The 26,916-nt window shown below is 47.8% G+C and overlaps 1 protein-coding gene across 2 annotated transcripts in view; it reads left to right on the forward strand.

The window, feature by feature from the left end:
* Positions 1-26,604, forward strand: part of LIN9 (lin-9 DREAM MuvB core complex component) — an 83,967-nt gene extending 57,363 nt beyond the window's left edge. For both annotated transcript variants that reach the window (XM_063918963.1, XM_063918962.1), the window contains exons 8-15: positions 11,647-11,780; positions 13,730-13,849; positions 15,655-15,756; positions 21,918-21,998; positions 23,203-23,328; positions 23,733-23,912; positions 23,991-24,088; positions 25,548-26,604. In XM_063918963.1, the coding sequence (XP_063775033.1) occupies positions 11,647-11,780; positions 13,730-13,849; positions 15,655-15,756; positions 21,918-21,998; positions 23,203-23,328; positions 23,733-23,912; positions 23,991-24,088; positions 25,548-25,653 (947 nt within the window). In that variant the 3' untranslated portion in view covers positions 25,654-26,604. The remainder of the gene's footprint in view (positions 1-11,646; positions 11,781-13,729; positions 13,850-15,654; positions 15,757-21,917; positions 21,999-23,202; positions 23,329-23,732; positions 23,913-23,990; positions 24,089-25,547) is intronic.
* Positions 26,605-26,916: the final 312 nt, after the last annotated feature.

The following is a 26,916-nucleotide window of genomic DNA, read 5'->3' on the forward strand; positions in this document are numbered from 1 at the left end:
ACAGGGGAGCTCTACTGAGTTTCTCTGAAAAATAATTTTGTTAGGTTTTTTATTTTCAGGGAGCACTGCTGGCAACAGGCTCCCTGCATCGTAGGACTGAGGGGAGAGAAGCAGACCTACTTAAATGATAGGCTCTGCTTCTTAGGCTACTGGACACCATTACCTCCAGAGGGTTGGAACGCAGGTCTCATCCTCGCTGTTCATCCCAGAGCCGCGCCGCCGTCCTCCTCACAGAGCCGGAAGATAGAAGCCGGGTGAGTATAAGAAGAAAGAAGACTTCAAAGGCGGTAGAAGACTTCTTCAGATCTTCACTGAGGTACCGCGCAGCGGTAACGCTGCGCGCCATTGCTCCCACATTCACACACACTGACTGCACTGTATGGGTGCAGGGCGCAGGGGGGGCGCCCTGGGCAGCAATAATAAACCTCAAGGGACACTAGCTGACATATATATATATATATATACTGTGGAGGAAGTATATTATATAAACCCCCGCCAGTATAAAGAATTTGAGCGGGACCGAAGCCCGCCGTTGAGGGGGCGGAGCTTGATCCTCCAGCACTAACCAGCGCCATTTTCTCCACAGCACGCTGCAGAGAAGCTGCTCCCCGGACTCTCCCCTTCTGAACACAAGTACAGAGGGCAAAAAGGAGGGGGGGGGGGGCACATTTATTTGGTGCAGTGAGCGTATTATTGATATATAAAGCGCTGTTCAGACTGGGATTTTGTCTCAGTGTCTAGTGGCGCTGGGTGTGTGCTGGCATACTCTCTCTCTCTCTCTCTCTCTCTCTCTCTCTCTCTCTCTCTCTCTCTCCAAAGGGCCTTATTGGAGGACTGTCTATATATCTATATATATATATATATATATATATATATATATATATATATATATATATATATATATATATATATATATATATATATATATATATATATATACACACACACATACATACATATATATATATATATCCCAGTGGGGGTGTCGGTACGTGTGTGTCGGCATGTCTGAAGCGGAAGGCTCGTCTAAGGAGGAGGTAGAGCAGATGATTGTGGTGTCTCCGTCGACACCTGATTGGATGGATATGTGGAATGTTTTAAATGCAAGTGTGTCTTTATTACATAAAAGATTGGACAAAGCAGAGTCCAGAGAAAAAGCAGGGAGTTAATCCATGGCTTTGACTGTCACAAGGCCCTTCAGGGTCTCATAAACGTCCCCTGTCCCAGGTAGCAGACACTGATAACTACATGGATTCTGACTCCAGTGTCGACTACGATGATGCGAGGTTACACCCAAGGGTGGCCAAAAGTATTCATTATATGATTATTGCAATAAAAGATGTTTTGCATATCACAGAGGACCCCTCTGTGCCTGACACGAGGGTATGCATGTTTAAGGAGAAGAAACCTGAGGTAACCTTTCCCCCATCTCATGAGCTGAACGCTTTATTTGAAAAAGCTTGGGAAACTCCAGACAAGAAACTGCAGATTCCCAAGAGAATTCTTATCCTTTCCCCGCACAGGACAGGTTACGGTGGGAATCCTCGCCCAGGCTTTGACGCGCTTGTCCGAAAAGGTGGCGCTACCGTCTCCAGACACGGCAGCCCTCAAGGATCCCGCTGATCGCAGACAGGAGACTACCTTAAAATCAATTTATACACATACGGGGGCCTTGCTCAGACCGGCTCTAGCGTCAGCATGGGTATGTAGCGCAATAGCAGCATGGGTAGATAACTTGTCATCTGACATTGACACCCTAGATAAGGATAGCATTTTATTGACCTTGGGTCATATAAAAGACGCAGCGTTGTATATGAGAGACGCTGCGAGAGACGTTGGGCTGTTGGGTTCAAGAGCCAATGCCATGGCAATTTCTGCTAGGCGAGCCCTGTGGACCCGCCAATGGACGGGTGATGCCGATTCAAAGAGACATATGGAAACTTTGCCTTACAAGGGTGAGGTTTTATTTGGGGAGGGCCTCGCGGACCTGGTTTCCACAGCTACCGCGGGTAAATCTTCTTTTTTGCCTTATGTTCCCCCACAGCAAAAGAAAACACCTCAATATCAGATGCAGTCCTTTCGGTCGCATAAGTCCAGAAGGGGCCGGGGCTCTTCCTTCCTTGCCAGAGGTAAGGGTGGAGGGAAAAGAATGCCTGCTACGGCTAGTTCCCAGGAACAGAAGTCCTCCCCGGCTTCTACAAAATCCACCGCATGACGCTGGGGCTCCACTGCGGGAGTCTGCGCCGGTGGGAGCACGTCTTCGACTCTTCAGCCAGATCTGGGTTCTGTCAGATTTGGATCCTTGGGCGATAGAAATTGTATCCCAAGGCTACAAACTGGAATTCGAAGAAGTGCCTCCTCGCCGATTTTTCAAGTCGGCTTTGCCAGCCTCTCCCCCAGAGAGGGAAATAGTTTTAGCTGCGATACAAAAGCTGTGTCAACAGCAAGTGATTATCAAGGTTCCCCTAGTGCAACAGGGGAAGGGGTACTATTCAACTCTATTTGTAGTCCCGAAACCGGATGGCTCGGTCAGACCCATTCTGAATCTCAAATCCCTAAACCTGTATCTAAAAAAGTTCAAATTCAAGATGGAATCTCTCCGGGCAGTGATCTCCAGCCTGGAAGGGGGGGATTTTATGGTGTCACTAGACATAAAGGATGCATACCTTCATGTCCCCATTTATCCTCATCAGGCGTACCTGAGATTCGCTGTACAGGACTGTCATTACCAGTTTCAAACGTTGCCGTTTGGGCTGTCCAAGGCCCCGAGTATTTGTATCAAGGTAATGGCGGAAATGATGGTGCTCCTACGCAGGCAAGGAGTCACATTTATCCCATACTTGGACGATCTGATAAAAGAGAGATCAATTGCTGAAAAGCGTATCACTCTCCCTGAGAGTGCTGCAGCAACACGGCTGGATCCTAAATCTGCCAAAATCGCAGTTGATTCCAACGACTCGGCTATGCTTTTTAGGCATGATTCTGGACATGGAAAAGAAGAGGGTTTTTCTCCCAACGGAAAACCCAGGAACTCCAGAGCATGTTCAGAGACCTGTTAAAGCCAAAAAGAGTGTCAGTTCATCAATACACTCGAGTACTGGGAAAAATGGTGGCGGCCTACGAGGTCATACCCTTCGGCAGGTTCCATGCGTGGACGTTTCAGTGGGACCTTCTGGGTAAATGGTCGGGGTCCCATCTACAAATACATCAGAAAATAAGCCTGTCCCCCAGAGCCAGGGTGTGTCTCTCCTGTGGTGGCTGCAGAGTGCTCACCTTCTAGAGGGTCGCAGACTGGGTTCTGGTGACCACGGACGCGAGCCTCCGAGGATGGGGAGCAGTCACACAATGAAGAAATTTTCAGGGACTGTGGTCGAGCCAGGAGGCTTGTCTACACATCAACGTGCTGGAATTAAGGGCCATATACAACAGCCTACGACAAGCGGAGACTCTTCTTCACGACCTACCTGTTCTGATTCAATCAGACGTCACAGCCGTGGCTCAGGTAAACCGCCAAGGTGGGACAAGGAGCAGAGTGGCAATGGCGGAAGCCACCAGGATTCTTTGCTGGGCGGAAAATCACGTAAGCGCTCTGTCAGCGGTCTTCATTCCGGGGGTGGACAACTGGGAAGCAGACTTCCTCAGCAGGCACGACCTCCATCCAGTAGAGTGGGGACTTCATCAGGAAGTTTTGGCAGAGATAACAAGTCGTTGGGGGCTTCCTCAAAATAGACATGATGGCGTCACGCCTCAACAAGAAACTTCGGAGGTATTGTTCCAGGTCAAGGGACCCTCAGGCGGTAGCGGTAGACGCCCTGGTGACACCATGGATGTTTGCATCGGTCTATGTCTTCCCTCCTCTTCCACTCATCTCAAAAATACTGAGAATCATAAGACGAAACAGAGTCCAGACAATAATCATTGTTCCGGATTGGCCTCTGAGGGCCTGGTATTCAGATCTTCAGGAAATGCTCACAGAAGATCCGTGGCCTCTTCCTTCCAGGGAGGACCTGTTGCAGCAGGGGCCCTGCGTGTTCCAAGACTTACAGTGGTTACGTTTGACGGCATGGCGGTTGAACACCAAATCCTAGCTTGGAAAGGTGTTCCGGGGGAGGTCATCCCTACTCTTATAAAAGCTAGGAAGGAGGTGACGGCGAAACATTATCACCGTATCTGGGGGAAGTATGTATCTTGGTGTGAAGCCAAGAATGCTCCTATGGAAGATTTTCACCTGGGCCGTTTTCTCCACTTTCTGCAGACAGGAGTGGATATGGGCCTAAAGTTAGGCTCTATTAAAGTACAGATTTCGGCCCTGTCAATATTCTTTCAGAAGGAATTGGCTTCTCTCCCAGAAGTCCAGACTTCTGTAAAGGGAGTGCTGCACATCCAGCCTCCTTTTGTGCCCCCAGTGGCACCATGGGACCTGAACGTAGTGTTATAGTTCCTTAAGTCACACTGGTTTGAACCTCTTCAAACCGTTGAGTTGACATTTCTCACTTGGAAAGTGGTCATGTTGTTAGCCTTGGCATCTGCGAGGCGGGTGTCTGAATTGGCGGCTTTGTCTCACAAAAGCCCCTATCTGATTTTCCATGTGGATAGAGCGGAGTTGAGGACTTGTCCTCAATTTCTGCCTAAGGTGGTTTCATATGAACCAGCCTATTGTGGTGCCTGTGGCTACGGAGGACTTCGAGGATTCCAGGTCTCTTGATGTAGTCAGGGCCTTACAGGTTTATGTAGCCAGGACGGCTCGGGTTAGGAAAACAGAGGCACTGTTTGTCCTGTATGCAGCCAACAAGGTTGGCTCCCCTGCTTCTAAGCAGACTATTGCCCGCTGGATCTGTAACACGATTCAGCAGGCTCATTTTACGGCTGGATTGCCGGTATCAAATTCGGTAAAGGCCCATTCCACTAGGAAGGTGGGCTCTTCTTGGGCGGCTGCCCGAGGTGTCTCGGCATTGCAACTTTGAACCCGACCAAGTAGCCGCTCGGCAAACACTTTTGCTAAATTCTACAAGTTTGATACCTTGGCTGAGGAGGACCTCATGTTTGCTCAATCAGTGCTGCAGAGTCATCCGCACTCTCCCGCCCGGTCTGGAGCTTTGGTATTTTCCCCATGGTCCTTACGGAGTCCCCAGCATCCTCTAGGATGTAAGAGAAAATAAGATTTTAAACCTACCGGTAAATCTTTTTCTCCTAGTCCGTAGAGGATGCTGGGCGCCCGTCCCAGTGCGGACTAAATTCTGCAAGACTTGTATATAGTTATTGCTTACATAAGGTTTATGTTACAGTTTTGATCAGTCTCTGGCTGATGCTGTTTTGTTTCATACTGTTAACTGGTTCGTATGTTCCAAGTTGTACGGTGTGGATGGTGTGGGCTGGTATGTATCTTGCCCTTAGATTAACAAAAATCCTTTCCTCGTACTGTCCGTCTCCTCTGGGCACAGTTCTTTCACTGAGGTCTGGAGGAGGGGCATAGAGGGTGGAGCCAGTGCACACCCATCTAAAGTCTTTAGAGTGCCCAGGTCTCCTGCGGAGCCCGTCTATACCCCATGGTCCTTACGGAGTCCCCAGCATCCTCTACGGACTAGGAGAAAAAGATTTACCGGTAGGTTTAAAATCTTATTTTCTCCCTCACTCCCTGTCGGCTTTTGGGCGCCATTAGGACTAGCTGAGCTGATCCTGGGACTGTTTGGGCAAATCCTCCTCTGTAAAGCCGCCTGCATGTCAGCACTGTGCATTTTACAGGACACTTAAGTATTCTACATGTCTGCTGACAGTGTTAGTTAAGAAAAAGTGCATTTAGTCAGGGTTATATAGTACAAGTACCTGTGATATATATCCAGTCTTTACTGTGCATTGTTTTATCTATTGAGTGTATAGCTATACATAGTACTAGTCTGTATAGCTAGTCCAGTTTTATTGCATGTCATAATTTCTGCATTGTACAATGTGACTATGTGTGTGTGCATATAGCTGCTGTGTGACCTCCATTTCATGTATCTCACTCGGATTGCTATCCCTATATTCTATAACCTGAGGGGGCTAAGTGTGTCAGGTTTATCATTTAATATAGGTAGTTCACAGGATATACTCGGTGTGTATTTTTCTCTGTGATTTTTACAGCAATTGAACTAATCACTGACTACTCAGACGTCTAACCCTCGCCCGCCTAAGACCAATGGGTCCTCTAAGCGGGCCATTACTTCCTCACAATCCACCAACGTCCCAGACTCCTCGTCTGATGAGGATGGCGTTTATACTGACCCCACAGATTCTGATCCCGACGCTTGTGATGGGGAATCTGTTTCACAGGTGGATGTTCTTGACTTGTTGGAGGCTATCAGGACCATTCTTCAAATTACTGAAGGCCCGTAGCCTGATGCTGCCCCTAAGAAACCGGACAGGTTTAAACGTCAGAAAGTGGTTAAACAAGTTTTGACTCATTCTGACCATTTAGTTGAAATATGTCGGGAATCCTGGGAAAATCCAGGAAAGAAATTCACGCCTCACAAAAAGATGCTGGCTCGCTACCCCCTCGCAGTGGAGCGAAGTAAAAATTGGGAAACACCCCCGCCAGTGGATTCGCAGGTGGCGCGGCTGGTGGTATACTCAGCTCTGCCGGTAACTAAGCGTGTGGAGGGTTGATTTAAGGGCAATTTACACCCTAACTGGTGCTGGGCATAGGCCCACCATTGCAGTGACATGGGCTGCAGAGGCTGTTGAAGCGTGGGCTCAGGAGCTGGAGTTGCCTTCCAACGCTTCTGATCATGCTAGACAATGTCTGTCTTATATTGTCACAGCTTCTCATTACATTAAGGATGAGGGGCTTCTGATGCCGGTATTCTGGCGGCCAAGGCTTCTACCACGTCCATTTTGGCTCGCCGGATTCTCTGGTTACGGTCCTGGTCTGTGGATCTGGACTCTAAGAAACCCTGGTGGTACTCCCTTTTAAGGGAGACATTCTTTTCGGAGAAGACCTCAACAAGATAGTGGCTGACTTGGCTTCTGCTAAAACAGCATGTCTGCCTAGTACTGCTCCTTCGGTGCCGAAGGCTAAGAGTACTCCATTTCACTCCTTTCGTCCTTCAGGGAAAGCAAAAGGTCAGGCGTCCCCGAAAAGGTTCGCACTTCCTAAACCAATAAGCCCAAACCCAAACGGGCCTGGGCTGCCCGTCAGCCTGCTTCCAAAACTGACAAGCCTGCCGCATGACGGGGTGGGCCTCCCTCTAGGGAATCCCAGGGTGGGGGGCCGACTTCTAGGGTATAACCAGGAATGGTTGAGGACCACTTCCGATGCCTGGGTATGGTAAGTCGTCACTCAAGGTTACGCCGTATCCTTCAAGAATCGTCCCCCTCATCGATTTTGCCTGACAGACGTCACTTCGGATCAGGTGAAGGCAAAAACTCTTTATTCGGTGGTGCAGTCCCTCCTGAACACAGGAGTGGTAGTACAGGTGCCTCTGGCTCAGAGATGCAAGGGGTACTATTCACCGCTGTTACTAGTCCCCAAACCAAAGACGTCCTCACGGCCCGTTCTCAACCTCAAGTCCTTGAACAAATTTGTGAGTTTCTCCAAGTTTCGTATGGAAACTCTTCGCTCTATTGTTCTGGCATTGGAACCTGGGGATTTTATGGTCTCCCTGGACATACATAATGCTTACCTGCATATTCCCATTGCAGTGTCGCGTCAGCAATACCTGAGGTTTGCGGTTGGCAACCTCCATTACCAATTTCGGGCGTTACCTTTTTGTTTGACCACCGCTACGAGTTTTCACCAAGGTCGTGGCGGTAATAACGGCTGTACTCTGCCATCAAGGGGTCAGGATCCTACCGTACCTGGACGACTTGTTGATTTGTTGATCCTGGCAAATTCCCCAGAAATTCTCCTACGCCATCTGGATCAGACTATCCAGTTTCTGCAAGCCCACGGGTGGCTCATCAACTGGAAGAAATCTTCCCTGGTCCCTGCTCAGAGCATGGTGCACCTGGGGGCGTTGTTGGACACTCGCAACCAGCGGTTGTTCTTGTCTCAGGAGAAAGTCCTAAAGATTCATGACAGGTTTCGATGCTTCCTATCTCGTCCGCAAGTGTCGATACATTTGTCAATGTAAGTGCTAGGTCTCATGGTGTCGGCTTTCGACTTGGTGGAGTTCGCTCAATTCCATTCCCGTCCTCTGCAGAAGCTAATTCTTGCCAAGTGGGACGGCCTGCCTCACCGGATCAGGTCTCAAATGATCTCCTTGCCTCCGGAGGTCCGTCTGTCACTGACCTGGTGGCTTCAGGACCAACGATTGAGCATGGGTCGTCCCTTTTGGATCTCCAACTGGGTCCTTCTGACGACGGATGCCAGTCTGAGAGGTTGGGGCGCGGTGTTGGAGCAACACTCCCTTCAGGGTCGGTGGACCAAGAAGGAGTCTCTCCTCCCGATAAACATTCTGGAATTACGGGCGGTTTTCAACTCATTGTATTTGGCCCAGCATTTAATACAGAACAGACCTGTTCAAGTACAGTCGGATAACGCCATCATACATCCGTCATCAAGGCGGAACTCGAAGCCGCATGGCAATGAGGGAAGTATCACGGATTCTTCAGTGGGTGGGACGCCATCTGCCTGCCATATCAGCAGTGTTCATTCCGGGGGTCCTAAACTGGGAAGCGGACTTTCTCAGTCGTCAGGACGTACAAGCCGGAGAGTGGAGCCTCCATCCAGAAGTGTTTCAACTCCTTGTGGACAGGTGAGGCCTTCCAGATGTGGACCTGATGGCGTCTCGACACAATCACAAGGTTCCGGTCTTCGGAGCAAGGACAAGGGATCCTCAAGCAGCGTTCGTGGATGCACTGGCAATTCCATGAAACTTTCAGCTTCCATACGGGTTCCCTCCGTTGTCGCTCCTTCCCAGAGTAATAAGGAAGTTCAAGCAATAAGGAGGAATCCTACTTTTGATCGCTTCCGCATGGCCCAGACGGCATTGGTTCTCAGACCTTCAGGGTCTCTCGATAGAGCGTCCTTTTCTACTTCCACAGTGCCCACATCTCCTCGTTATGGGCCCCTGTGTATATCACGATTTAGCCTGGTTGGCTTTGACGGCGTGGCTCTTGAAGCTTCCGTCTTGATGGCCAAAGGATTTTCTGAGGCAATTCAAACCATGTTGAAGGGCCGGAAACCGGCTTCTGCTCGGATTTACGATGGGGTATGGAATTCTTACTTTGCTTGGTGCGCATCTAACAATCATGACGCTTACAAGTTTAGTACGGCCAAACTTTTGGCCTTTCTACAACAGGGCCTAGGCTTGGGCCCTCGTCTGGCCTCTATCAAGGTTCACATTTCTGCTTTGTCTGTTTAGTTCCAGAGAAAAATTGTGACTTTACCTGATGTTCATACATTTACTCAGGGTGTGTTGCGGATTCAACCTCCCTATATCCCGCCTGTGGCCCTTTGGGACTTGTCGGTGGTTTTGGAGGTGTTGCAAGGGTCTCCGTTTGAGCCTCTTGAATCTGCAGACCTTAAGTGGCTTTCTTTTAAGGTATTGTTTCTGCTGGCTATTGCCTCTGCTAGAAGGGTGTCGGATTTGGGTGCCTTGTCTTGTAGGTCACCATATCTGATTTTTCACCGCGATCAGGCGGTTCTTAGAACACGTTCCGGGTATTTACCTAAGGTGGTGTTTTCTTTCCACCTTAATCAGGAGATTGTGGTTCCGGCCATTGCCTCTCCTGATTTTGTCTTCCAAAGAGCGGTCTTTTGGATGTGGTACGGGCTCTCCATATCTACGTGAAGAGAACTGCCTCCATCAGGAAGTCGGATTCTTTGTTCTGTTTGGTTTTCACAAACGTGGCTGGCCTGCTCACAAGCAGACCCTGGCCACATGGATTAGAATGGTGATTGCACATGCTTATGTACAGGCTGGCCTTCCAGCTCCTGCTACCATAAAGGCCCATTCTACTCGGTCGGTTGGACCTTCTTAGGCAGCCCGCCGTGGTGCGACCCTTCAACAATTGTGCAAGACGGCTACGTGGTCCTCAGTGAACACGTTCATAAGGTTCTATGCCTTCGATACTTCCGCCTCCCAGGATGCTTCCTTTGGACGCCGGGTTCTTGTGCCCGCTACAGTGCCTCCCCTCCCATAATGAACTGCTTTAGGACATCCCCAATGTCATTCCCTGTGGAGCCCAGTGTACCCCGCTGCAGAAAACGAGATTTATGGTAAAAACTTACCGTTGTTAAATCTTTCTGCGAGGTACACTGGGCTCCACAGGGCGCCCACCCTGACGCACCTAGCTTCTTTGGGTTTCTATGGAATTAGCTGCTGGTCCCTTCTCCTGTCGTGAAAACGTGGTTCTATGTGATTAACATCTACTGTCTTTTACCTGCTACTGCATTGGACTGGTTAACAAAACTGAGCTCTAGTGCCTGGAGGCGGGGTTATAGACGAGGCGGTGCAGTGTATCCTGGGAGCAGTCAAAGCTTTAGCCTGTTGCTGCCTTGGATCAAGATCCAACTCTACACCCCAATGTTAATCCCTGTGGAATCCAGTGTACCTCACAGAAAGATTTAACTATGGTAAGTCTACCATAAATCTCCTTTTAATATTTTTATATATTTGTATAGGGCACTGTTATAATATCACTTTGCATGGATTACATCAGGATTAGGTAACCTCTGGTATTCCAGCTCTAATGGAACTACACATCCCAGCATGCCCTTCCAGAGTTTTGCTGTTAGGGCAAGCTCAAGCTGTGTCAAGGCATGCTGGGATGTGTAATTTCACAACAGCTGGAGCTATACAGGTTGCCTACCTCCCCCCCACCCCCTCCCAAATACTGCTCGGCGATGGGGGTAATATCACAGTAACATGATCCACTCGTTTACATGGTTACAAATGTCAGTCAGCAGTTTAACTCTCAACAGCTGTTAACGTCATTTTGATGTGTGAATAATATAAGGTGTTAACATTTATAATATGAGTGAAATGAGATTCTTGTCTTGAGTGCAAAATAACAGTTGCCCCATTTTTTAGTAGTTTATTGCGCACTGTTGTATGTAAATTGCAGCTTGGGGTGTAGATTGTTCGTGAATTGCGTTGGGCCTTTTAAAGAGAAAAACCATGATGGCCTGTTACACAGAATGTCTGCAGTACACTGAACATTCATGTCTTTAAGAGAAAAAAAAGAATATATACTAAGTATTGCCCCAAAGCTGCAATATATAGAAGCACTTGGATATTTGTGGGATTAAGACTTGGCTGTATCACGTGGGGTGGTGGTATTGTTCCAGGCCAGCATGTGACGAGTATTGAGTGATGGCGTGTGCAGCTTTTACATTATATGTGCACCACCTCCCATCTGGCGTACGTTTATGCTAGGTCAGACTTTAGGAAGAGGCACTATAGCGGATCCCCCATTGCATTATTTGGATTGGGCCGTCTCCTGCACCCAGTGGAGGTAACATAGATGGGAGAAAGCAAGTGGGCGGCAGGGTCTGTACTCTCCTGCAATTGGTCCTGGTCCACACATCAGCTGTCAGCACTGCGTGCAGGGGTCTTATCCAGCTTGTCTTGTGGATTTGGCTTTTCACACGCACAGTACTTAGATAATATAGACTGTAAAGGCCTTTTAATTGCTCTCCAGCTAATGCTCTCCATTTTCTTGTAGCTCGGTTACGTGGGATGCATGATGGTTTATTTACTGGCCAGATAGATGCTGTAGACACCCAGAACTCCACTTACAGGGTCACCTTCGATAGGAATGGACTCGGCACACATACAATCCCAGATTTTGAGATCTTGGTAAGTGTGGAAATTCTCTCCAGTTTCTAACTCCAGCATCAGTCAGCAACTCCCCAATCTCTTGTATTGGAGTTGTCCTGATGTATTTTCTCCCATTTATATTTCCCTAATGATAAGATTATCAAAAGTGGTATTTATCATGCTGCCTGTGGTTGAGAACATGTTTTTAAATGATGCGTCCCTCTGCAATGCAAAAACGGGCTACAAAAACTGCGCAGAATAGCGGGGGTTAATGCCATTAACATCAGTAATTACATCAGTAACTGCCATTAACAGAGGGCAAACGGCTTGTGTGCGATCACTGATTTTCAGCAGGTTAAGAGAACATAGGGGGAATATGTATTAAACCGTGGCGAGAGATAAAGTACCAACCAGTTAGCGCCTAAGTCCTTTTTCAAACACAACCTGTAACATGACCGGGGCTGATTTGGTTGGTACTCTATCGCTCTCCTAGATTTGATACATCTCCCCATAGTCTCCACTATCTGACCAGCTCTGTTGTGTTGAATAGAAAATGTGGGAGAAACTTATTTCCAAACGTATAGATCGTCTACCACCATTTTTAATCATTATTCTGCTGCCGTATGCTTGAGACGCAACATTATGGGGTCGTTCACGTTGATGTGTTTTATTTCCCCTCTTTTAACGCCTGGAAAGTGCAATAAAAATAGGACCGGTAAGAGTCAGTTGTTCCGTTCCATCAAAGCGGCACAACCAGTTCTCATGCGCTAATGTGCATCACCCGGACAACAGAACACGTCAATAAGGCATTAGTGTTTTTTGTTTTTGTTTTTTAATTCTATATGGGGGGGGGGGGGGGGGCGATTAATTTGTTTTCGCTGCACCGAGGCGCGCCTGGTGCCAAGTCTTTATTTGTTTCTGCCGACAGGCATGCTAACATCTTTTCTGCTGGCAGCCTACTGAGGTGGTGAGCAGAAAAGTGCGAAGTGTCACAAACGGGTTTTTTTTTTACGTCACGTCCAGTTTTTTAGGTGGTTTTAGCCATATTGTGCTGCTAAATCCGGTACTTCTGGGTGCGGTAATAAAATGGGCACCCAAGCAATTGCATTATGCCCTGTCTAAAGTGATGGCGCCTATGCAATTATGGGCACCCATTAAGAAATTGAATTGTCTTCCCCTTTGTCAGCTTGAGGGAAAGAAATGTATAAATCTGGACTTCCCTTAGAATGAATGATGTTGGAAATCGCAGCGGGAAAGATTTTATGTTGCAAATAACACCGGTCACCTAAATCGCATCATTGGTGTGGCCCATAACTAAAAGGGACATGGGAGTGTTCTCTGCTGGGGGAATTCAAATGTTTCCACCATCGGCTGTCAGTGCCGGGCGACTGACAGCAATTTCATTGTTACTCCCTTAGGGCTTGAACAGCTGCCGGTGACGGCATTTCTGCTCGCAGTTCCCTGTGGTTGTAGCAGAAAGTGACCAGTTTGGCTGGCGAAACGGCACTTTTCACCTCGCTTTCAATCAGCGCAAAAAAACATTTGAATAGCGCCCCCCGATCTCCTGTCACCTAAGGCAGGAGATCAGGGAAAGCATAAACAATTGAATTGCCCCCCCTGTGAGTTTGTGATGGCTGGTGTCCTGTTCCTGTTATCTCTCCGGTTTACCAGTCTAACCAGTGTCTGACCGAATCCTATTTACTGGTCGCTGTGGACCTATGAAAGAGGTAATGTGTCTCTGCAAGAAGAGAAACTGAATGTACCTTATTGGGTATCATATTATTCATATAACCTCTGTGATTTGCAGTCTGCAGGCAGCAACCACCCAGATTGAGCTTTCTGATTCGTTACACAGCTAGGATTGTTTTTTTAGAAAGGCCTCCATATTATAGAACATAAGTAAGAGCTCCTTGGAATGTATGAAGTGCCTGGTACGCTTAGATGTCACCTATGTTTAATGTCAGATCTTTCCTGTGCTTGGTCCACAGAGCAACGAGCCCCATGAAACCATGCCCATCGCCGCCTTCGGACAAAAGCAGCGCCCATCCCGAATGTTCATGACTCCGCCGCGGTTACATTACCCTCCTAATGTCCAGTCGCCCATCATGGTGAGAACTGTGTTTATATCTCATTTACCCCTCAGAAATAACAAACATGTGCTATGTGGGCAGTTTATCAGGTACAGCCACCCTTCCAATGTAGCGGAGCACTGAGTATACCTGGGGCTGGGCTTCCAAAGTCCGTGTCAGTGCATTGTGTAAATCATAGGGATGAAAGAAATTACTTTAAAGTAACTCATATCGACAAGAGTGTATCGGGAACCGCAACCATGCTAGGGTTTCGGACACAACAGTGTTACAGGCAGAGAATGGGCTGATGCCTAGATAATCAGACATCCGCTGTCCTGGGCCAACAAGCAATATATAGAGCAGGCTGAAAGGTTACAGGACAACAATGACGCAGAAAGAGCGACGTAACGTAGAACTTGGAATACCCTCTCTCGGGTGCCGTATTAGACCGCCATATGCACATGCATGTCTGCTGAAGCCAAGAAGGTGCAGATGTTGGAGGACTGGAAAAAAGCTTCACCGGCTTAATGGCCGCTGTTACAAGATCCCAAGATTTCTGGGTGCAGGCAATGCAGGATGGGGTGTGTGCTGGGGTGGTTCCCTTGATAAGAGCAGTAGAATGTGTAACTATGACGGCTGATAACGTGCCTTCCTTATTGGCAGCAGTGTACCATCTGCACCAGTATAGTAACACTACAGAACGCTGCTGCAGCTACTTTAGCGCTATTTGCCATAGTCGCGTCTGTGCCTTTATGCTAATGCTAGTTTAAGCCCTTCCCTGGCATGTGTCTGAATGTGCAAGCACTGAGGAGCCCACTTTGATGCAGTTGAAAGCCATCGACCATTTGCATGTATAGCGCCATTGCATGCAGCCGAGAAACAAGTAACCTAACAAGAGCCCTGTGACTGTTCCCGGGACAGGATAGTGATTCCTGCTTTTGTAGCGTGGCCTCCCCTTGTTACAGTGATAGAGGGCGGGATGTACTATCACTGATCGCGGGTCATCGCAATGATGCTAATCACATATGTACGAACATGCGATTAGTATCGCAAAGCGATGCCAGGGGGGTGTCCTGCGATCAGTGATGGTCCGCAGGAGAGGGTTTGTGGCGGCTTCCCTCACCTCCCAGCCCCGGGAGGTGACGTGTGGAGGGGGGAGCCGGGAGGTCGTGGTGAGCGGCGCAGATTGGCTGCGGGATGCGGCGGATAGGGTGATGGCGATACCCCTAGCGGCGTAAACCCGGTGGTGGGGTCTTAGTACATTTTGAAAATGATGGTAAAAACCCTGAAAACGGAGATTTTACCGCATTTTTCCCTTAGTACATCCCGCCCTCACAGAGACAGACGTCCGCTAATGTGACCCAAATGCAGGCACATTGCAGTGCTCCTGGCCCTGCGTTCCCCTGTACTGCACGTTAGACACCCTATTAAGTACATTTCCAAACCAATTCTGGCAGCTGAGGGCAAACAGGAGCACCTTACTGTCAGACGTACCTAACAAAGAGGCAACTTTGTTTATTCTGATATCTGATGGATTGTCATTTTGTTAATAAGGTTATAACGCTTTATATACTAAAGTTTTACTAGATGTTTTTTATAAATGTTATTTTGCAGCCCTATGTCACGGCAGCCCTAAGCTTGCACCACCCTCAGCTCCAATAGCTTTAAAGATTAGTGCCTACTCCTCTTCCTCCCATTTAAACCCACAGTCCTGGCAGTTCCCCCCAGATAGGACAAAAGAGGAATGACCCAGAGGCAGCGGATGGATTTGCAGAAGTAAAGTCTTTTTCCATTTGACATGTGCCGATGCTGTGAACTATAGTTATTTGTATATTTCGTTACAGGAAAATGATCCTTTGTTGGGACAATCACCTTGGAAAACAAAATCTTCCAGCTTAGACAATGACACGATAGGTGGCTTTCCGGTGGAGTTCCTTATTCAGGTGGTAAGTGTACGGCCTGTGATATCTCCTGTGTGCGGTCACACTGCCGTCATAAATAGGCTATGGCGTTAGGCTGGGCTGCCATCAGAAATTGTGGGGCCTGGGACTGACAAAATAGGCAGGTGGGGTATAGAGGGAGCAGTAGCCACACACCACCATCTATACCCCAGTGTCACCCATAGAATCGAAGAAAGGGATTTCACTGGTAAGTACAAAAATCCTGTGTTCTACTTCCCTGGGGGACCCTCATTCTGTCCACCCAAGAAGGCTGCATGGCCTGGTACCTTAATGGGCATGAAGAACAACACGTAGAACTATTTCCTCAGTGCATATCTTGTTAGTAATGATTCATCTTTACACTTATAGGTCTTATTTCCATGGATTTCTTAAAGAAAATCCATGGAAATAAAGATGCTAAATAACCTTTCTCTGACGTCCTAGTGGATGCTGGGGACTCCGTAAGGACTATGGGGAATAGCGGGCTCCGCAGGAGACTGTGCACTCTAAAGAAAGATTTAGTACTATCTGGTGTGCACTGGCTCCTCCCTCTATGCCCCTCCTCCAGACCTCAGTTAGAATCTGTGCCCGGCCAGAGCTGGGTGCTCCTAGTGAGCTCTCCTGAGCTTGCTAATAAGAAAGTATTTTAGTTAGGTTTTTTATTTTCAGAGAGCTTCTGCTGGCAACAGACTCTCTGCTACGAGGGACTGAGGGGAGAGAAGCAAACCTACTAACTGCGGCTAGGTTGCGCTTCTTAGGCTACTGGACACCATTAGCTCCAGAGGGATCGAACACAGGACCTGACCTTGTCGTCCGTTCCCGGAGCCGCGCCGCCGTCCCCCTCGCAGAGCCAGAAGACGGAAGACGGCAGAAGCGGAGAAGACATCGAAATCGGCGGCAGAAGACTCCTGTCTTCACTTAAGGTAGCGCACAGCACTGCAGCTGTGCGCCATTGCGCCCACACTAACCCACACACTCCGGTCACTGTAGGGTGCAGGGCGCAGGGGGGGTCGCCCTGGGCAGCAATTAGATACCTCCTGGCGAATGCTGCATATAAACAGTGGTAAATTGTTATATGTATGAGCCCCCGCCATTTATTTTACTAAAAATCGCGAGACAGAAGCCCGCCGCTGAGGGGGCGGGGCCTTCTTCCTCAGCACTCACCAGCGCCATTTTCCTTCCACAGCTCCGCTGAGAGGAAGCTCTTCAGGCTCTCCCCTGCAGAATCACGGTAGAAGGGTAAAAAAGAGAGGGGGGGCACATAAATTTAGGCACATAAATCATAATACAGCAGCTACTGGGTAAACACTAAGTTACTGTGTAATCCCTGGGTTATATAGCGCTGGGGTGTGTGCTGGCAGACTCTCTCTCTGTCTCTCCAAAAGGCCTTGTGGGGGGTCCTGTCCTCATTTAGAGCTTCCCCTGTGTGTGTGGTGTGTCGGTACGCGTGTGTCGACATGTTTGACAAAGAGGGCTATGTGGAGGCAGAGCAAGTGCAGTTGACTGACGTGTCGCCGCCGACTGTGCCGACACCTGATTGGATGGATATGTGGAAGGTGTTAAATGATAATGTAAACTCCTTACATAAAAGGTTGGATAAAGCTGATACCTCGGGCCAGTCAGGGTCTCAACCCATGCCTGATCCTACAGCACAGAGGCCCTCAGGGTCTCAAAAGCGCCCACTATCCAAAATGGTTGACACAGATGTCGACACGGATTTTGACTCCAGTGTCGACGACGATGATGCAAAATTGCAACCAAAAATGACAAAACCTATACGTTAAATGATTATAGCGATGAAGGATATTTTACACATATCAGAGGTAAACCCTGTCCCTGACAAGAGGGTTTATATGTATGGGGAGAAAAAGCAAGAGGTGACTTTTCCCCCTTCACATGAGTAAAATGAGTTATGTGAAAGAGTGTGGGATTCCCCAGATAAGAAAGTCCTGATTTCCAAAAGGTTACTTATGGCGTACCCTTTCCCGCCAGAGGACAGGGTGCGCTGTGAATCCTCCCCTAGGGTAGATAAAGCTCTGACATGCTTATCTAAGAAGGTGGCCCTGCCGTCGCAGGATACGGCCACACTAAAGGATCCTGCAGATAGAAAGCAGAAAAGTATCCTGAAATCTGTTTATACACATTCAGGGACTCTACTGAGGCCGGCAATTGCGTCGGCGTGGATGTGTAGTGCTGTAGCAGCGTGGACAGATAATCTGTCTGAGGAAATGGATGCCTTAGACAGGGATACCATTATGCTGACCCTGGGCCATATAAAAGACACTGTCCTATATATGAGGGATGCCCAGAGGGACATTTGCCTACTGGGTTCTAGAATTAATGCAATGTCAATTTCTGCCAGGAGGGTCCTGTGGACTCGGCAGTGGACAGGTGATGCCGACTCCAAAAAACACATGGAGGTGTTATCTTACAAGGGTGAGGAATTATTTGGGGACGGTCTCTCGGACCTAGTTTCCACAGCTACTGCTGGGAAGTCAAACTTTTTGCCATATATTCCCTCACAACCGAAGAAAGCACCGTATTACCAAATGCAGTCCTTTCGCGCACAAAGAAGCAAGAAGGTCAGAGGTGCTTCCTTTCTTGCTAGAGGCAGGGGCAGAGGAAAAAAGCTGCACCTTACAGCTAGTTCCCAGGAACAGAAGTCCTCCCCGGCTTCCACTAAATCCACCGCATGACGCTGGGGCTCCACGGGTGGAGCCAGGAGCGGTGGGGGTGCGTCTCCGACATTTCAGCCACCAGTGGGTTCGCTCACAGGTGGATCCCTGGGCTATGCAGATTGTGTCTCAGGGATACAAGCTGGAAATCGAGGTGATGCCCCCTCAACATTACCTAAAATCGGCCCTGCCAGCTTCCCCCATAGAAAGGGAAGTAGTGGTAGCGGCAATTCACAAGCTATTTCTCCAGCAGGTGGTGGTAAAGGTTCCCCTTCCTCAACAGGGGAAGGGATACTATTCCACAATGTTTGTGGTACCGAAACTGGACGGTTCGGTCCGACCTATATTAAATTTAAAGTCCCTGAACATTTATCTGAAAAGATTCAAGTTCAAAATGGAATCGCTCAGAGCGGTCAGTGCAAGCCTGGAAGAGGGGGATTTTATGGTGCATCTGGACATCAAGGATGCTTACTTGCATGTCCTCATTTATCCACCTCATCAGGAGTACCTCAGATTTGTGGTACAGGACTGTCATTACCAATTCCAGACGTTGCCGTTTGGTCTGTCCACGGCACCGAGAATATTTACCAAGGTAATGGCAGAAATGATGGTGATCCTGAGAAAGCAAGGAGTCACAGTTATCCCATACTTGGACGATCTCCTCATAAAGGCGAGATCGAGGGAGCAGTTGCAGATCAGCGTAGCGCACTCACAGGAAGTGTTGCAACAGCATGGCTGGATTCTGAATATCCCAAAATCGCAGCTGATTCCTACGACGCGTCTGCCCTTTCTGGGCATGATTCTGGACACAGACCAGAAGAAAGTGTTTCTCCCGACGGAGAAGGCTCAAGAGCTTGTGACTCTAGTCAGAGACCTCTTAAAACCGAAACAGGTGTCTGTGCATCACTGCACGCGAGTCCTGGGAAAGATGGTGGCATCGTACGAAGCCATTCCCTTCGGCAGGTTCCATGCGAGGATCTTTCAATGGGATCTGTTGGACAAATGGTCCGGGTCGCATCTTCAGATGCATCAGCTGATCACCCTATCCCCCAGGGCCAGGGTGTCTCTCCTGTGGTGGCTACAGAGTGCTCACCTTCTCGAGGGCCGCAGATTCGGCATACAGGACTGGGTCCTGGTGACCACGGATGCGAGCCTCCGAGGGTGGGGGGCAGTCACTCAGGGAAGAAACGTCCAAGGGTTGTGGTCAAGTCAGGAAATTTGTCTGCACATAAATATCCTGGAACTAAGGGCCATATTCAACGCCCTGAGTCAAGCGGAGCCCCTGCTTCGCAACCAACCGGTGCTGATTCAGACAACATCACCGCGGTGGCTCATGTAAACCGCCAGGGCGGCACAAGAAGCAGAGTCGCGATGGCGGAAGCCACCAGGATTCTTCGGTGGGCGGAGAATCACGTACAAGCACTGTCAGCAGTGTTCATTCCGGGAGTGGACAACTGGGAAGCAGACTTCCTCAGCAGACACGACCTCCACCCGGGAGAGTGGGGACTTCATCAAGAAGTCTTCATTCAGATTACAAATCGATGGGAACTGCCACAGGTAGACATGATGGCGTCCCGTCTCAACAAAAAGTTGCAACGGTATTGCGCCAGGTCAAGAGACCCTCAGGCGATAGCTGTGGACGCCCTGGTAACACCGTGGGTGTTCCAGTCGGTCTATGTGTTCCCTCCTCTTCCTCTCATACCCAAGGTACTGAGAATCGTAAGAAGAAGAGGAGTGAGAACAATACTCATTCTTCCGGATTGGCCAAGAAGACCTTGGTACCTGGAATTGCAAGAAATGCTCAGAGGACCCATGGCCTCTGCCTCTCAGACAGGACCTGTTGCAACAGGGGCCCTGCCTGTTCCAAGACTTACTGCGGCTGCGTTTGACGGCATGGCGGTTGAACACCGGATCCTAGCGGAAAAAGGCATTCCGGAGGAAGTTATTCCTACGCTGATAAAGGCTAGGAAGGACGTAACAGCAAAGCATTATCACCGCATATGGCGAAAATATGTTGCTTGGTGTGAGGCCAGGAAGGCCCCTACAGAGGAATTCCAACTGGGCAGATTTCTGCACTTTCTACAGTCTGGAGTGACTATGGGCTTGAAGTTGGGATCCATAAAGGTCCAGATTTCGGCCCTATCCATTTTCTTTCAAAAGGAACTGGCGTCTCTTCCTGAAGTTCAGACGTTTGTTAAGGGAGTGCTGCATATTCAGCCCCCTTTTGTGCCACCAGTGGCACCTTGGGATCTCAACGTGGTGTTGGGTTTCCTAAAATCCCACTGGTTTGAACCACTGAAGACCGTGGAGCTAAAGTATCTCACGTGGAAGGTGGTCATGCTATTGGCATTAACTTCGGCTAGGTGTGTGTCAGAATTAGCGGCTTTGTCATGTAAAAGCCCCTATCTGGTTTTTCATATGGACAGGGCAGAATTGCGGACTCGTCCCCAATTTCTGCCAAAGGTGGTGTCATCTTTTCATTTGAACCAACCTATTGTAGTGCCTGCGGCTACTCGTGACTTGGAGGATTCCAGGTTACTAGATGTAGTCAGGGCTTTGAAGATTTATGTAGCCCGAACGGCTGGAGTCCGGAAAACTGATTCACTGTTAATCCTATATGCCCCCAACAAGTTGGCTGCTCCTGCTTCAAAGCAAACCGTTGCCCGCTGGATCTGTAACACGATTCAGCAGGCTCATTCTGCGGCTGGATTGCCGCATCCTAAATCAGTAAAAGCCCATTCCACTAGGAAGGTGGGCTCTTCTTGGGCGGCTGCCCGAGGGGTCTCGGCATTACAGCTTTGCCGAGCTGCTACTTGGTCGGGTTCAAACACATTTGCAAAATTCTACAAGTTTGATACCCTGGCTGAGGAGGACCTTGAGTTTGCCCATTCGGTGCTGCAGAGTCATCCGCACTCTCCTGCCCGTTTGGGAGCTTTGGTATAATCCCCATGGTCTTTACGGAGTCCCCAGCATCCACTAGGACGTCAGAGAAAATAAGTTTTACTTACCGGTAAATCTATTTCTCGTAGTCCGTAGTGGATGCTGGGCGCCTGTCCCAAGTGCGGACTTTCTGCAATACGTGTACATAGTTATTGCTTAATAATGGGTTATGTTATGTTGGCATCCATTGTTGATACCCTGTTGTTGTTCATACTGTTGACTGGATAAGTGTATCACAAGTTATACGGTGTGATTGGTGTGGCTGGTATGAGTCTTACCCGAGATTCCAAAATCCTTTCCTTATAATGTCTGCTCTTCCGGGCACAGTTTCTTTAACTGAGGTCTGGAGGAGGGGCATAGAGGGAGGAGCCAGTGCACACCAGATAGTACTAAATCTTTCTTTAGAGTGCCCAGTCTCCTGCGGAGCCCGCTATTCCCCATGGTCCTTACGGAGTCCCCAGCATCCACTACGGACTACGAGAAAGATTTACCGGTAAGTAAAATCTTATTATTACACGCCTGCGTTTAATGATACATGTTCTGTTTTCATAGACTAGGTTATCGAAGATCCTGATGATAAAGAAAGAACATATCAAGCAGCTGAGAGACATGAACACCGAAGCAGAGAAGCTGGTGAGCTTATATTATCTGTCATTGTACTATCCTGGGTCACTGCAAAGTCACACTCACAAGTGAGCGCACGGCTGTGGAGAAATGCGTGTTCTTAGTCAGCGAAGCGCAAATCAGAATCGGCTTTATTGGCCAGGTATACTTGCGTATACGAGGAATTTGTCTCTGGTTTGCTATATAACAGCCAAGTAGGTAACCGATAAGCAGGTGGAGGGCAAGTTAAGTCAGACAGATGGGTATACCGTAGGGAGACAAGTGAGTTACATGTACGTCTAGTCAGTCAGTGTTCAGGAGTTCAGCAGGCGGACCGCTTGGGGAAAGAGGGAGGGCTATGAAAGCCTTCCGCTGCGCCGCTTTCATACACATCTATGCCGGTGGCCGCATCAGCTTTTGTTCCACCTGCGCTGCTGCTAGGGAGTGGGGATTGTTGATGCCGGAGGGGGCAGGCGGACTGGCAGCAGGACATAGGATGCTGCAGTAATAGGATGTTTTTTCCCTATCTACAGCGCAGAGACTTGCTGCAGATGCAGTGGCATACCCTCCAGCTGCACCTTGTTGGCAGGTACAGGACCTTTTTTTTTTTCTGGTCTGTACCGATTTTTGACTCTCCAAGCTTCCATTGAAAGTATAGGAAAAGGGGCGTGGCCACTCTGCTGTACCCGTGGCCCTTTTCGGATTTGTATCAATTTTTATGTGTACATTGTTGGAGGGTATGTGGCTGCAGATGCAGGGGGACTATTTTGGGGTGTGGGGCTGGAGCTGCAACTCCATCAGCCCCATTGATAATCCTGCTCTGTGAAAATACTGCAGGCAAAGGGCAGAGCCTCCCATTGGATGTAACCTGTGTGGGAGGGCATTTCTCGCCCAATCAGCTGTGGACTGGGTGTGATAGACCTGCTGCTAACCCAATGAGAGCTCCTAGCCACGCCCAGCGTTAAAGGCCCAGGCACAGAGTCATAGATCTGGGCTATTATATAGGAGATGTGTGTGTGTGTGTTTTAGGCTAAATGGCAGCATCCATATTCTCAATACTGCACAACTGGTGCAAAAGCAGAACCTTTCCACCATGTATAGCTGGATTATGCTGTACCATAATTTGGGGGTGGAATATTTTTTTATTTTTTTTCTCTCCTCTCCTATATACAAAATGTATCTTTTTACATTTTTTTTATTTATTTTATTTTTTTTTATCTCCCTCCTGTGACAGAAATCCTACTCTGCGCCAATTGACATTGAGTTTCAAAGACGATACGCAACAACTGTTCTAGACCTGGAACAACTCAACAAAGATCTCAACAAGGTTCTTCACAAAGTCCAGCAGTATTGCTATGAGGTAATAAGGCCGTATCAGAGCATTTCACTGGGGCGTTTGCACCGATAGATAGATATATATATATTATTATACATATATTATACAGCTTTGCTCATTTTTAATGACGCAAATTTTACAAAATAATGTTAATAATCATATTGAATACAGTCCTGCTAATAATCCGCAATGGGGTTTTGTTTAAAAAAAAAAAAAAACTAGATTTTTTTATGAAACTTTAATACGGATGTAAAGTGCTTGCTTTATGTGGTTGGTTTAAAGTTTTTACTATAATTTGCGGGTGTGTTTTAATTATAGACTAAGTGTCATGAAGCTCCTTGTAAAACATCCACATTCTGGGGTCTGACCTCTTCTTTGTCCCTTTGTGTATATTATGCGAGTCGATGGATAATGTCTCATTTCCACAGCTCGCTCCAGATCAGGGGCTTCAACCAGCAAACCAACCGACTGATATGAGGCGGCGCTGTGAGGATGAAGCTCAGGAGATGGTGCGTCAGGCAAACACGTCCTCCGGCCAGCCCTGCGTGCAGAACGAGAGTCTGACGGACCTAATATCCAAACTCACCGCTATCCTCCTACAGATAAAAGTAAGACGCTGCCACAGGATGGGTTTTCAGCGCTGCGTCATGACACAGCTAACCTGGCTGCGGTTCTATCTCTTGCAGTGCCTCGCAGAAGGAGGGGACCTGAACTCTTTTGAATTCAAATCTTTAACAGATTCAATCAATGATATAAAGAGTTCAATAAATCCTTCTAATATCAGGTACGTGTCTGACACTTGGCGTATTATAGTTTACACTGATCTACATGGGTAATTAATAAGGGAGTAAAAATTTGCAAGTGTTGCCCTTTAACCTCTTCACTGCTCAGCCTATTTTGGCTCTTTATAGGTTGCCCTCATTCCAACATCAATATCTGTAATTATTTATGCAGTACCCACGCAAATTATGGTTTATTTCAGAAGACTTTGGACTTTCTGCAAAATAACATTTAGTTTGCTTATTTTTACTTGCATGGCAAAGACCCTTTATCCAAAAAGGCAGGGGAAAAAAAACGTTTCCCCCTAACCACCGCCTTGAAACACTTTGTGGTTCTTGCTTTGGGCATAAATCCACCTTTTGTAAATCAAGATGGGGGGGGAGGCCTGGGTATTAGAAGGATCACATTGTTTAAAAGAGTGTGCCTCCCAAGTGTGTGTACGTTAGCGTGTTGTGGGGTTATAAAAAAAAAAAAAAAAAAAACCTGTTAAAAGTAGAAGTGTTTTGTTGGTGAACTACAGGTCCCAGAAAGTGTTTTAACTTAAGTATATGTGTACACCTACAAGCACCAGAGCAGTGGTTCTCAAACTGGGTACCGGGGCACTTGTAGTGGTGCCCTAGGTTGGTGGTCCAGGACCAATACCAACTATTCATGGTCAATGTAATTGGAAGCCGCAAACACTTGCGAATCCTGTCCCTCACCGAACAAGTGAACTGAAGGATGACCTATAAACACAATTTACTTAACTGTATAATTTGTTTTTCCTGAATTTTCTCAATCCGTAAGTTTTGGCTTAAAAGTGCTGTGATTCCAAAAGGTTTGGAAACCACTGTTCTAGAGCACAGTGTGGCACAAGATTCACTGGGACTGTTTTTTAGTTTTTGTGTGTGTGTGTGTGTGTGTGTGTGTGTGTGTGTGTGTGTGTGTGTGTGTGTGTGTGTGTGTGTGTGTTGTTTTTTGTTTTTTTTTGCTTATACAGGTGAACTATGGATCCCAGCCTTGGATCTTCTACTAGTACCAGCGTGCTCTGGCAGCCATGGATATCCTGGCACTTGTAGTTCTAAAGGTGGCAGCATTCCCAAACACTTTAGACATGACCAGGTTTGCTGGGACCCTTAGTTCCACAGAAGAAAACATACAAACTTTTTTTTTTTTTCCTTTTTCAACACATTACCAGACACCTAGCACCCAGGGATGTAACAAGAGCCTGATATAGATAGATCTAGATATAGAGAGATATAGCTATAAATATATCTGTATAATCGCACACACATTTCCTGAGTGCTGGTCATTTTCTGTACACTGTGTGTCTTTGTTTCGTTGAGCAGCAGCCGCAGTGTGACCGCTGTGTAGTTGTTTTTTAGGCAGAGCCATAAATAATGTTTTCCTTCCCATTGTAACTAATGTTGTATTGCTGTACATAGCATCCCACATGATATTACATGTATGTCTTCTTTTCCCAGCTGTTTTCAGAATAACGTTGAGATCCACGTTGCGCATATCCAGAGCGGTCTGAGTCAGATGGGCAATCTCCACGCCTTCTCCGCCAATAACACAAACAGGGACTGAAAATCCGCCCGCGTTTTCTTCTCGCTGGACTTGTCTATAGTGGTAGGACAACGAACTCTTCTTTATATTGGGAGTGAACCAGCATTACGGACCTCAGATACTTTTATGTCCTATGGATACACCCTGCAGTGAGTAGCTGTTTGTATTACCCGGCCGTTCTCTACCGATGCACAGACTGGAATGGCTCGCCCACCGCTCTGCAGACCCTCCCTCCATCTTTGCGTCGTCATTGTGCCTAAGGTAGCCGTGTTACCTCAGTCCGTGTCCTCATTGTAGTGCTTGGGATATAAGAGTGATGCCGATGGATCAGTAAGTGAGGATGGGTGAGATATGTAGGTACAAATATCTCCGAACTGGGGGCTTTACAGATGGACTGCTGATGGCCAAACTCGATGAAGGATCCACCGTGCACTGCTAATGTGTGTTTATACCCACTTGTATCAGAAACTTAAATCTTCTCCTCCATCCCACACCTCTGTTCCTCAGATTCAGATATTGCGTGTGATCCACCTGTCGGGGGTTGTAAGTGCTCCTACATGTGGTCTGTCTGTCCCTATTTATGCAAAGGAGTAACCCCTACGTAGACCTTCATTGGGGAGGGGGAGGGAGGGTTGCATCGTGGCTACATGAATTTCGGGTAGAACCTGTGATTATAGAGGATGGTCTCTAACAGCTATTTGCACAAACAACGCATAAAGAGTGTATTCGCAGATGTTTATCTTGTACAAAATTGTGTATCGGGTTGTTTAATATAGGTGGTAAAGAGATGAATTATTATAATAAACCGTTTCACACATGTTTTATGAGCTAGCTGTGTAGGAAGGTGTCCTCTGGATGTATTAGAGTGCACAGATAATGTATTTTATGGTATTGTACAGAGCAAACGTCGCCCAGGAACCCTCACCCTGAGGCGCTTGTATAGCTTAAGAGAAAAAAAGATATTCTAAGTTTTCTGGTGTATTTTGTATCCTTTCCATTTGGTGCACAGCAATCACACACACCCGCGCGAGTAGTGTCTGCAGCTCGTGTTTTGCCAAAAACAGCAATCGCCTTTGTCGTGCTCCTCTATACTGATTTTATTTGTTTTTATATTGCGTCTTCGATAAGCAGACCACACCCACTTGTGTGTAACGTTTTCTTAGATGGTGTGCGCCGCAGCAAGGGGTTGAGGGTGGTCCAATACAATAACTAGGCTACACATCTGGTCCATCTCAGGGGTAGGCACTATCCGCCACGTCGGCTGTTGTGGAACTATACATCTCA

Source organism: Pseudophryne corroboree, chromosome 4 (assembly GCF_028390025.1).
Source record: "Pseudophryne corroboree isolate aPseCor3 chromosome 4, aPseCor3.hap2, whole genome shotgun sequence".
NCBI lineage: Eukaryota > Metazoa > Chordata > Amphibia > Anura > Myobatrachidae > Pseudophryne > Pseudophryne corroboree.